The 12,049-nt window shown below is 40.7% G+C and overlaps 1 protein-coding gene across 8 annotated transcripts in view; it reads left to right on the forward strand.

Moving 5' to 3' along the window:
* Positions 1-12,049, forward strand: part of ccdc30 (coiled-coil domain containing 30) — a 158,648-nt gene that overhangs the window by 68,860 nt on the left and 77,739 nt on the right. For 7 of the 8 annotated variants that reach the window (XM_043675686.1, XM_043675692.1, XM_043675693.1 and 4 more), the window contains 2 exons: positions 2,147-2,257; positions 4,710-4,835. The exons of the other annotated variant lie outside the window; for it this stretch is intronic. In XM_043675686.1, coding sequence (XP_043531621.1) covers positions 2,147-2,257; positions 4,710-4,835 — 237 coding nt within the window. The remainder of the gene's footprint in view (positions 1-2,146; positions 2,258-4,709; positions 4,836-12,049) is intronic. 8 annotated transcript variants of the gene reach the window in all.

Here is a 12,049-nt window from a genome sequence, read left to right on the forward strand (position 1 = left end):
GAGGGTGGGGGAGGGGCTTCTGCCTGCTGAGAGCTGCGGGCTCCTTTCCCCCTAGCCATTTTTACAGGAGACTGAACTGTTTAAATTTAGTACTGAACCACTAATTACATTAAGTAAAAACAATTTTAAATGATTTGGTGAGTGTGGTGGAGGACGGTGGCCCACTTTGCCTAGGTCTTGGGAGGAGCATTATAGACTCAGACGTGCTGAGTCGCTGCCATCTTGGATCTCCCAAAACTAATCTTAACTTCATACAACATCTAAAAGGCTCCTGAGGATGAAGTGAGATTGGAAGCAAGTTGTTTAGAAAATAACTCTAAAGGGCAAGAGCCGAACACACTAAAAATGGATGGGTGTATGGGTTGACGAGGAATGCAGTGCTATAGGTGGCAGAGAATGGATTCAGCGCAAGTTGGGATTTATGCTGAAATGGCTGGAACGATGCTGGGATAGATTTTCAAGTTAGGCAAAAAAGAAACCAGAAGTTCATTGTTAAAGCAGCAGTAAGACAGCGGATCACAGCACAGATTGCTAATGTTACTTGTGTTATTTAAAGTTCACTAGCTTTTCTTACTGGAAAATTACTTTTATTTAATGAAATGTGGCCTCCTCTTTCCCAATAGCCTATATTTCTGTTATATCCTGAAAGATGCAATAACATCTTCATCAATTTGACTCATGGCAATGCATTCAATTTTCTATAATCCATTGCAAAAATTAAAAAAAAACCTCACCTGTCTCCTCATGTTTTTTATTGTTTTTCCTTGGTTAATGGATAAATGAACGGAGCTTCTTTTCTCTTGAAAATAGAAGACTGAAAGTCAGAATTTAATGAACAAAGACTTCCCAAAATATTGCAGTGCTCTATGTGAATTAATATGTGAGGCTTTCAACTATATGATGATTAGTTAGCAGGGCAACATTTAGCTTCAGAAATTGTAACTAGCTGAATTTGGATTGTGCAATTGAGATTATTTTCAACAATAAGAATTTCAAAACAAACAGAAAGATCTTTGTTTAACCTTCATATTTGCAGATTCAATGGAGAAGAATACTAGGTTTCCAGATTGGTGGCTGAGATCCTATTAGATCTCGCCACAGAATGAAAAGCTTCTAGATGAGGAGGCAGAGTTTTTCATAAATTTTAGCTGTTGTAGAATGAACCAATTGATTTTTAAAAATTAAAATCTCAGCCATGCTATATGATCATAGATTCAGATGCATGATGTTGGGCCATGAATCTTGGTCTTGCCAGTGGACCATGCTCTGTTCTTCTAAAGAATGTTTATTATCGTGATTGGAATGCAGTCAGCTAGGTAGATCTCATATATTATGAGTTCCTGATTGGGGCTGATAACCCGTCCAATCAGGGAGTCCTGGCTGACAGATATAATGAAAAAAGTTTCAATGAAAAAAGAAAAAGAAAAATAAACAAAGTTTCACTCTACGAGCCAGCTCTGAACTAGCTGGGTCTGTGTCCTGCACAATGCACTTGTAAATACAGGATGATTTGATCACGGGATATTGGCTTTGTGAAGTTATTTCATTTTTGCGGCCATTTTCTAAGATGACACACAATAAGAGAGCTCTCAGATTGTTGAAATCACAGCAGATGGTTTCATGTCATGGATATTGTCCAGTCTCTGTGTACTATGTGGAGGTCATTGCAACAATGAAGGCTGCTTATTGAGACCAAGATTATACAAGATATGCATTGTGTTGTATAATAGCAGAGACCTCTATTTTGAGTGTAGGATATTAAAGTGCAATAATTTTGTATCAGAGGATTTTATATATTGCAGCAAAGTTTGCAGTTTGAATTTATGCATCAGAGCAGTTGTGCTCGGTGCCAGGGACGAGGCAGACTAGCAGACGTCTTCTTTGTTGCTGTTAATGAATCAACACTTTGGTTCCTTTATGCTGGGGTGGGGAATTCTAAGGACGTTCAGGGGAAATGGAATGGTTGCCTTATAATTTATTATAAATTGGATTATGTATGTATACCTAAATTAGATAATGTATGTATACCTAAATTAGATTATGTATGTATACCTTGCTACCATGTTAACATGGAGCTAGTTTCAACCTTTCCCTTTATTAGAAAGAAAGCTAGTGTTTTCACTGATAGTCTTGTCTGTCCACACAGATCACCAGTATGGAAACTGATTATGCAAAACTTAAGAGGAAGTACAAGGAGCTTAAAGCAAAAAGTCATGAAGTGATCAGTGCTGTGAGTAAGGAACAAGATATTCAGGAGGTGAGAGTTTATCTAATGTGTAAATTCATGAAATCTGTGATCTTTGATAAGAAAATCAATGCTGAAAATATATAATAGTCAAAGGAAACCCCAAAGATGTTTCACTAGTATATAAAGAGCAATGGGATACTTAAGGAAAAAGTAGGGTCCATCAGAGATGAAGAAGGAACTTGTGTCAAGATGCTAAGGATATATTCACAAAGGAAAGGCATGGTGTGGATGTAGCAACAGTGTGAAATGTGGGACTAAATAATCATAATAGAAGATGAAGTGTTAGAGATGGAATCCTTGAGAGAGGATGTTACCAAGGCCAGGTGGATTGTTCCCTAAGATTTTGACGAGGCCAGGGAGGAAATAGCAGATGCTCTGAGGATTAGTTTCCAATCTTCACTAGATACAGGTGAAGTGCCAGAGGTCTGGAGGAATGCAAATGTAGTTCAGTTGTTTAAAAAGAGGACAAAGGAAATGCCAAACAATTATAGGCCAGTTAGTCTTACTTCGGTGGTGGGCGAATTGTTAGAATCAATTCTATGAGATCAGATAAACCGTCACTTCGAAATACATGGACTAATCAAGGATAGTCAGCATGGCTTTGTTCAGGAAAGGTCATGCCTTTCAAATGTGAGGCATGTGGAAGTGACATGGAGGATCAATGAGGATAGTGCAGTGGATGTTGTTTTCATGGATTTTAGTTAGGCGTTTGATTTGGCAGACTGGTCAGAAAAGTAAAAACCCATCTGATACAGGGTAATGTGACAAATTGATCCAAGGTTTACTTAGTAATAGGAATCAAAGAGGAATGGTCAATGGCTGCCATTGCGAATGAAACGATGATCTAAGTGGTGTTCCACAGTGCTCAGTGTTGGGATCCCTGCTGTTTGCTTTAAACATGAACAATCATGACTTAAACATGGGAGACACAAGAGAAACTTGCAGATGCACTACACAAAAATTGGCTGTGTAGTGGATAATGTAGAGGATAGCTGTAAGCTCCGAAATGATATAGATGGTTTGGTGGAGTAGACAGTAAAGTGGCAGATGAAGTTCAACTCTGATAACTGAGATAATGCATTAGGGAGATCAAACTGTAAAAGGGAATACACAATACATGGGAATATACAGAGATGAAATGAGAAATCTTGGCATATAAGTGCATAGTTCCCTAAAAGTAGCAGTACAGATAGATAATCTGTAAAGAAGGCATATAGAATGCTTTCCTTCATTGGCAGTGGTATAGAGTACAAAAGTAGAATATAATGATAAAACTGTATAAGAAACTGGTGAGGCCATATCTGGAGTAGTGTGTGCAGTTCTGGTCACCACATTACAGGAAGGACATCATTTCTCTGGAGAGAGTGCAGAGGAGATCTACTCCAGGGCTGGAGAATTGTAGCTACAAGGAGAGATTGGAGAGGTTGGGGTTGTTTTTCTTGGAACAGAGAAAGCTGAGGGGCGACATGATTGAGGTGTATAAAGTTGTGAGGGGTATACATAGAGTTGACAGGAAGAACCTGTAGGGATTCTATTATTCTATGAACCTGGTTCCCTGACAGACAGTTCAAAAAACAGGAGTCATAGTTTCAAGCTAAGTGGCAGAACGATTAGAAGGGACATGGGGAAATGTTTTTATACAGAGGGTGGTAGGTGTCTGGAATTTGCTGACTCAGTTGATGGTGGTGACAGGGACCCAAAACTACTTTTAAAAATACCTGGATCTGCACCTTAAGTGCTGTAAGCTGCTGAGCTATGGGCCATGTGCAGGAAGATAGGATTAGAAAGGGCATCGAGCTACCTTTGTGTCAGCATGGACAAGATGGGCCAAATGGTCCCTTTCTGCGCTGTATCATTTCTATGGTTCTAATCAGTGGTGCACGAGGAACAATTGACAAAATGTTATACCATTGGCATAGATCATATCTTACAATTCAGACATACATTTGACAATCTCAGCATTTAGAGTTTAGAGTAGTGTTTTATTCTTTAGACCTCTCAGTTGTGCAGGATAAATAATGTAGCCAAAGCAGAAGATGCAACTTCCCTGACCTGAAGGTGGACCAGAAGGTGCTGGTTCATTTCCTGGTTTACCGTATAATGAAAAATACTGATGTCAGGTAGGCACCAGTAGGGACATTCTGTTTGACTTTAGTACTCTAATCTAGAGATAGGGAACAAGATTCTGCCAAGGTTAGCAGTCCAGATTACTGGAACATACTTGTTTACTAGGACTGAAGGTGGACGGAATTGTTCTCAGCCATGATTATAAGATGGGCGTAAGAAGAATGACTGCAATGATGGCCCTTCATTTTAACTGGAGTCAATGGTAACAGGGAAGTGGAGAAAATACTTTGGGAGGATGACAAGGAAGTATTTTTACAATGAGCTGAAATTGAAAGGATTGTGCCTTGTATTGTGTTCAAACACTGATAATTGGTCTGTGCATTATCTTCAACAGCAGTTAAAAAGGAGTCAAATGACAATGGAGAGCATACAGCAAAGGCTTGAAGAAGAAGTTAAAAACCGGGAGTATCTTGAAGGAGCACTATCTAATGCCCAGCAGTCAAAAATACGAGCAGAGGAGGTAGGGCTGTAAGGAAACTGCTCCATTTCAATTCAGCAAGCACTTGTACCAATACCAGAAGAAAACAGGAGCTGTATCATTGGGACAGTCTCATCTCAACAGCGCTGGGATCAGTGTCCTGGTAAATCAAATAAACAGGGTTGTAGTTAGGGCTTTAAACTTTATAATGGAGATTTGGAAAGTTGCAGAGAAAGGATATTGGAGTAATGCAAAGCTATGACATATGTAATGATAATCAGAAAGTGACTGAAAGGACATAATATACAAACATAAATGTGCATCAGTAGATAAGATCAGAGTAAGCAGATATGGGAGAAACCTGGAATTAAAGGCTCTTTATTTGAATTGGTGCAGCATTCATAATAAGATGGGTGAACTGAAAGCACAAATAGAAATAAATGAGTCTGATTAAATCACTGTAACAGAGATGTTGATGCAAGTTGGCCAAGGCTGGGACCTGAATATTCAAGGGTATTTAACATTTGGGAAGCATAGTGGGAAAGAAGAAGTAGGATAGCTCTGTTAATAAAAAGTAAAGATCATTAAATACAGTAATGGGAAATGATCTTGGTTCAGAATGCCAAATCTAGAATCTGTTTGGATGGAGGTAGGAAATAGCAAAGGAAAGAAATCATTGGTGGAAGTAAATTTTAAGCCACCTAACAGTAGCTGCACAATAGGACAGATCATAAAGCCAGAAATCCACAAAAAACAAAGAACTGCAGACGCTGGAAATCAGAACCAAAAATAGAAATTGCTGGGAGAAACTCAACAGGTCTGGCAGCATCTTTGGAGAGAAAGCAGTTAATGGTTTTGGGTCCAGTGACCCTTCTTTAGAATAGCTGTTAAACTATTAACTCTGCTTTCTGTCCACAGAATCTGCCAGACCTGTTGAGTTTCTTCCAGCATTTTCTATTTTTGTTCATAAAACATTGAAGCTTGCAAGAAAGATATTGAAATATTTGTTGGTGACTTTAATCTTCACTTGATTAGAGGAATCAAATTGGCAATGGTAGCCTGGATGATGAGTTCATAGATTGTTTTGAGACTGTTTCTTAGAACACTAGACCATTTTTAGTATGTTTTGGAACCTTCCAGGCACTAGGCTATTTTAGACATGTTGATGTATATTGAGAAGCAGAGACTTTAGGGTGTAGGTTTGCTCGCTGAGCTGTAGGTTTGCTATCCAGACATTTCATTACCTGGCTAGGTAACATCATCAGTGGCGACCTCCAAGTGAAGCGAAGCTGTTGTCTAGTAGCACACAAACCCACCAACACTCAAACAAAAAAACTAACAAACTTAAAACACCCAGTACATCCCATGGACAAAACCAACGTCATCTACAAAATTCCATGCAAGGACTGCCACAAACACTACATAGGACAAACAGGAAGAAAGTTAGCCACCAGGATACACGAACACCAGCTAGCCACAAAAAGACACGACCCTCTCTCCCTCATAGCCCTACACACGGATGAAAAAAACTACCATTTCGACTGGGACAACACATCTACCCTGGGACAGGCTAAGCAAAGGCATGCCAGAGAATTCCTAGAGGCCTGGCACTCCAACCACAACGCCATAAACAAACACATAGATCTAGATGCCATCTATCAACCCCTCAGAAAACGAACAGGAAATGATATCACCACAAATGCCAGGAACCCCATCCAGGAAAAAGATATAAATAGAAAGCAGGAGACAACAGCTTCACCTCCCTTGGAGGTCGCCACTGATGATGTTACCTAGCCAGGTAATGAAACGTCTGGGTATCAAACCTACAGCTCAGCGAGCAAACCTACACCCTAAGTCTCAACCTGAGCTACAAACCTTCACAAACCTTGCAAGCAGAGACTCATAGTTGAGGGGATAGTTCATAACTCTCAACGAAGCTAAATCTCTATTGAGGGAGAAAGTCTCTATCAGAAGGATATAACATCTATGGTTAACTAAAAATGTTAAGAGCAATGTGAATTGAAATAAAAAGTACATTGCTGCAAAGATTAGTAGTAGGTTAACAGATTGAAAAAGTTTCAGGAGCCAGCAAATGACTAAAAGTAATTAATAAATTGGGGATAAATTGGAATACAGTGGAAAACAAGAAAGAAAACTAAAAACAAACTATTAAAACATTGACACTTATACAACAAGGAAGAGAGAAGCTAAAGGGAGCATTTGGCTCAGATCAGTGTTTTCCAAGCTAAGGATCTCCCACTAAGGACAAGCAAGCTGGCAATAATCACTTTGGATATAAAGTGGAACTCTTGCAATGTGCCACTTTGCTAGAACTACAATCTCTGGCCATGATGTCCAACTGGTTATCGCAAGATACGGCGGTACCAACTTCATTTTGCTGCTTTGGATTTGATCCACCGGCATTTACTGCATCGCCATCAGGCCACTTGTCATTCCTGAGCACACCTACTGCCTCACTCCTGCTCACCACATCCTCTGCTTCCTCACTCACTTCCAATAGCCTAAGAGTATCTCCCCTGAGCTCTCACTAACAGTGGGAACTCGTGAGAGCGAAGTGGCAAGTTGTGAGGGATGATCAACAAATGGAACGAAGCAGCAAGTGTCGGAATGGGAGGGAAATGGAGAGCAGTAGGGAGGCAGCAACTGGAAGAGCTGGTGAGATTTTATATGACAGAGCCCTCTCTCAGGTGGGCTCAGGAGTTTTCTCTTGGTTGTTGGAAGTCAATTTTGGCAAACATCAAAGCCTTCAAAACAATGTTGGACCTCCCTCCACGCCCTATTTCAGCCCTCACAACCATTCCCCTTCTCAGCAGTCACTGGGGTCATGTCAATTTAAAAGCATTAAAGTAGTTTTTTGGTGGATGAAAATGTTGACACGTACTGGCTTAGAGGATGACATTGAAGAATTAATAATAGGAAGCCAGGGAGTGGCAAAAGCTTTCAATAATTATTTCATATTTGTCTTTCACCACAGAAGACAGGAAACACAAAACAGTTAAAAATCAAGAAGTAGAAAAAGAGACTTGAACTTGTAAAAATCGTTATTGTGAGAGAAAAACAACAGGAGTCCTACCTGCCAGCACCTGGCCCATATCCCTCCAAACCCTTCCTATTCATATACCCATCCAGATGCCTTTTAAATGTTGCAATTGTACCAGCCTCCACTACTTCCTCTGGCAGCTCATTCCACACACGTACCAACCTCTGCATGAAAAGGTTGCCCCTTAGGTCTCTTTTATATTTTTCCCATCTCACCCTAAACCTACACCCTCTAGTTCTGGACTCACCCACCTCAAGGAAAAGAGTTTGTCTATTTATCCTATCCACGCCCCTCATGATTTTATAAACATCTAAGAGGTCACCCCTCAGCCTTCGACACTCCAGAGAAAATAGCCCCAGCCTATTCAACCTCTTCCTAATGCTCAAATACTCAAACCCTGGCAACATCCTTGTAAATCTTTTATGAACCCTTTCAAGTTTCACAACATCCTTCCAATAGGAAGGAGAACTGCACACAATATTCCAACAGTGGCCTAACCAATATCCTGTACAGCCGCAACATGACCTCCCAACTCCCGTACTCAATGCACTGGCCAATAAAGGAAAGCATACTAAACGTCGTATTCACTATCCTATCTACCTGTGACTCTACTTTCAAGGAACTATGAATCTCCACTCCAAGGTCTCCTTGTTCAGCAACACTCCCTAGGACCTTACCATTAAATGTATAAGTCCTGCTAAGATTTGCTTTTCAAAAATGCAGCATCTCACATTTATCTAAATTAAACTCCATCTGCCACTCCTCATTAGCTGTTGTAATCTGTGGTAACCTACTTCGCTGTCCACTACACCTCCAATTTTGGTGTCATCTGCAAACTTATGAACTATACCTCTTACGCTCACATTCAAATCATCTATATAAATGATGAAAAATAGTAGACCCATCACTAATCCTTGTGGCACTCCACTGGTGTTAGGCCTGTCGTCTGAAAAACAACCCTCCACCACCACGCTGTCTTCTTCCTTTGAGCCAGTTCTGTACCCAAATGGCTAGTTCTCCCTCTATTCCATGAGACCCAACATTGCTAACCAGTCTCCCATGGGGAACCTTGTCAAACATGAGACTGAAATCCATATAGATCATGTCTACTGCTATGCCCTCATCAATCGTCTTTTTTACTTCTTCAGAACACTCAATCAAGTTTGTGAGACATGATTTCCTACACACAAAGCCATGTTGACTATCCCTAATCAGTCCTTGCCTTTCCAAATACGTGTAAATCCTGTCTGTCAGGATTCCCTCCAATATCTTGCCCACCACCTATGTCAGGTTCACCGATTTATGGTTCCCTGACTTGTCCATAACACCTTTCTTAAATAGTGGCACCACGTTTGTCAATCTCCAGTCTTCCAGCACCTCACTTGTGATTATGAATGATACAAATATCTCAGCAAGGGGCCCAGCAATCACTTCCCTAGCATCCCTCAGTGTTCTAGGGTACACCTGATCAGGTTTTGTGGATTTATTCACTTTTATGCATTTCAAGACATCTCGCACTTCCTCCTCTATAATATGGACATTTTTCAAGAAGTCAACATCTACTTTCCTACATTCTATATCTTCTATGTCCTTTTCCACAGTAAACACTGATGCAAAATATTCGTTTAGTGTCTTCCCCATCTCCTGCAGCTCCACTCAAAGGTCATCTTGCTGATCTTTGAGAGGCCCTATTCTCTCCCCAGTTACCCTTTTGTCCTTAATGTATTTGTAAAAACCCTTTGGATTCTCCTTAACTTATTTGCCAAAGCTATTTCATGTCCCACTTTTGCCCTCCTGGTTTCCCTCGTAAGTATACTCCTACTGCCTTTACACTCTTCTAAGGATTCACTCGATCTATCCTGTCTATACCGGACATCTGCTTCCTTTTTTCTTAATCAAACCCTCAATTTCTTTGTCAAGCCCTTCTTCTTCCTGAAGAAGGGCTTATGCCCGAAACGTCGATTCTCCTGTTCCCTGGATGCTGCCTGACCTGCTGCACTTTTCCAGCAACACATTTCCACCTCAATTTCTTTAGTCATTCAGCATTCCCTATACCTACCAGCCTTTCCTTTCACCCCAGGAGGAATATACTGTCTCTGGACTCTCGTTATCTCATTTCTGAAGGCTTCCCATTTTCCAGCCATCCATTTACCTGCGAAAATCTGCCCCCAATCAGCTTTTGAAAGATCATGCCTAATACCATCAAAATCAGCCTTTCTCCAATTTCGAGCTTCAACTTTTAGATCTGGTCTATCCTTTTCCATCACTATTTTAAAACTAATAGAATTATGGTCGCTGTCCCCAAAGTGCTCCCCCATTGACACCTCAGCCCTGCCTTATTTCCCAAGACTAGATCAAGTTTTGCACCTTTTCTCGTAGGTACATACACCTATTGAATCAGACAATTTTCTTGTACATACTTAACAAATTCCTCTCCATCTAAACCTTTAACACAATAGTACTCCCAGTTTGGAGTTTGGAAAGTTAAAATCCCTTACCACAACCACGTTATTATTCTTACAAATAACTGAGATCTTCTTACAAATTTGTTCTTAATTTCCCGCTGACTATTAGGGGGTCTATAATACAATACCAATCAGGTAATCATCCTTTTCTTATTTCTCAGTTCTACACAAATAACTTCCCTGGATGTATTTCCCGGACTATCCTCCCTCAGTACAGCTGTAATGCCATTCCTTATCAAAAATGCCACTTGCCCTCCTCTCTTGCCTCCCTTTCTATCTTTCCGGTAGCATTTGTATCCTGGAACATTAAGCTGCCAGTCCTGTCCATCCCTGAGCCACGTTTCTGTAATTGCTACGATATCCCAGTCCCATGTTCCTAACCATATCCTGAGTTCATCTGTCTTCCCTATTAGGCCTCTTGCATTGAAATAAATGCAGTTTAATTTATCTCCTTCTTGTACAGGTCACTTCTACCCCAAAAGAGATTCCAATGATTAAAAAATGTGAATCCTTCTCCCATATACCAGCTCCTCAGCCATGCAAACATCTGTTCTATCCTCCTATTCCTGCCCTCACTAGCTCGTAGCACTGGGAGTAATCCAGATATTACTACTCTCGAGGACCTCCTTTTTAAATTCCTGCCTAACTCTCTATATTCTCCCTTCAGAATGTCATCCTTTTCCCTTCCTATATCATTGGTTCCAACGTGTACAATGACCTCCTGCTGGGCCCTCTTTCTCCTGAGAACATTTTGCACCCTCTCGGAGACATCCTTGATTCTGGCATTCTGATTTTTCTCTGCTGGCTGCAGAAACGTCTGTCTGTGCCTCAGACCAGAGAGTCCCCTAACACAATTGATCTTGTGGAACCCGAATGTAACCCTTATTGCATTAGAAACGGTCTCGATACCAGAAACTTGACTGTTCGTGCTGCATTCCCCAGAGAATCCATCATCCCTACATTTTCCAAAACAGCATACTTGTTTGAAATGGGGATAGTCACAGAAGACTCCTGCACTACCTGCCTACCTTGCTTACCTTGCCTGCAGTTAACCCATCTATGTGACTGCATCTGTGACATTTCTGCCTTCCTATTACGGCCATCCATCACACCCCTTTGCTCTTGTAAATTCCTTATAGCCTCTAATTGTCGCTCCATCCGATCCATTCGATCGGATAGGATTCGCAACCAACATTTATTCCAGATATAATTCTCAGTAACCCGTAAACTCTCCCTAAACTCCCACATCCGACAAGAAGAGTGTATCATTCTGCTAAGAGCCATTTTTGCTTCTTCCAATCCGCAGACCTAGAAAATAACACCTCTTATTCCTCTACAAAACACTGCTTCAGGTATTAACTTAATATTTATGGCTTATATTTTTAAGTTTAATCAAGAGACATATCTCAATAAAACATATAATCAAGAAAGAACCCACTCTCCTTCACTACTGCAGACTTACAGCAAGGCCACACTTAAAACTATTCACTTATCTGTGCTATGACCTCTCCCAAACAGGTTCCTCCAAGATCAGTTGTGAATTTTACTGTTTGTTAATTTTCCTAGATACACTCTGATGTCCAGCGAGATATGAATTCAACAGCAAATGCAGTAACTGTGCAGGTTCACTGCTGTGTCAGTTAGCAGTGTGGAATTCCTTTTCACTCTCTTGTACTGACCTGACCATGCACTGCCTTTGTCTATTCCTCTCCCCTTTAAAAGTGCTGTTG

Source organism: Chiloscyllium plagiosum, chromosome 34, assembly GCF_004010195.1.
Source record: "Chiloscyllium plagiosum isolate BGI_BamShark_2017 chromosome 34, ASM401019v2, whole genome shotgun sequence".
Lineage (NCBI taxonomy): Eukaryota > Metazoa > Chordata > Chondrichthyes > Orectolobiformes > Hemiscylliidae > Chiloscyllium > Chiloscyllium plagiosum.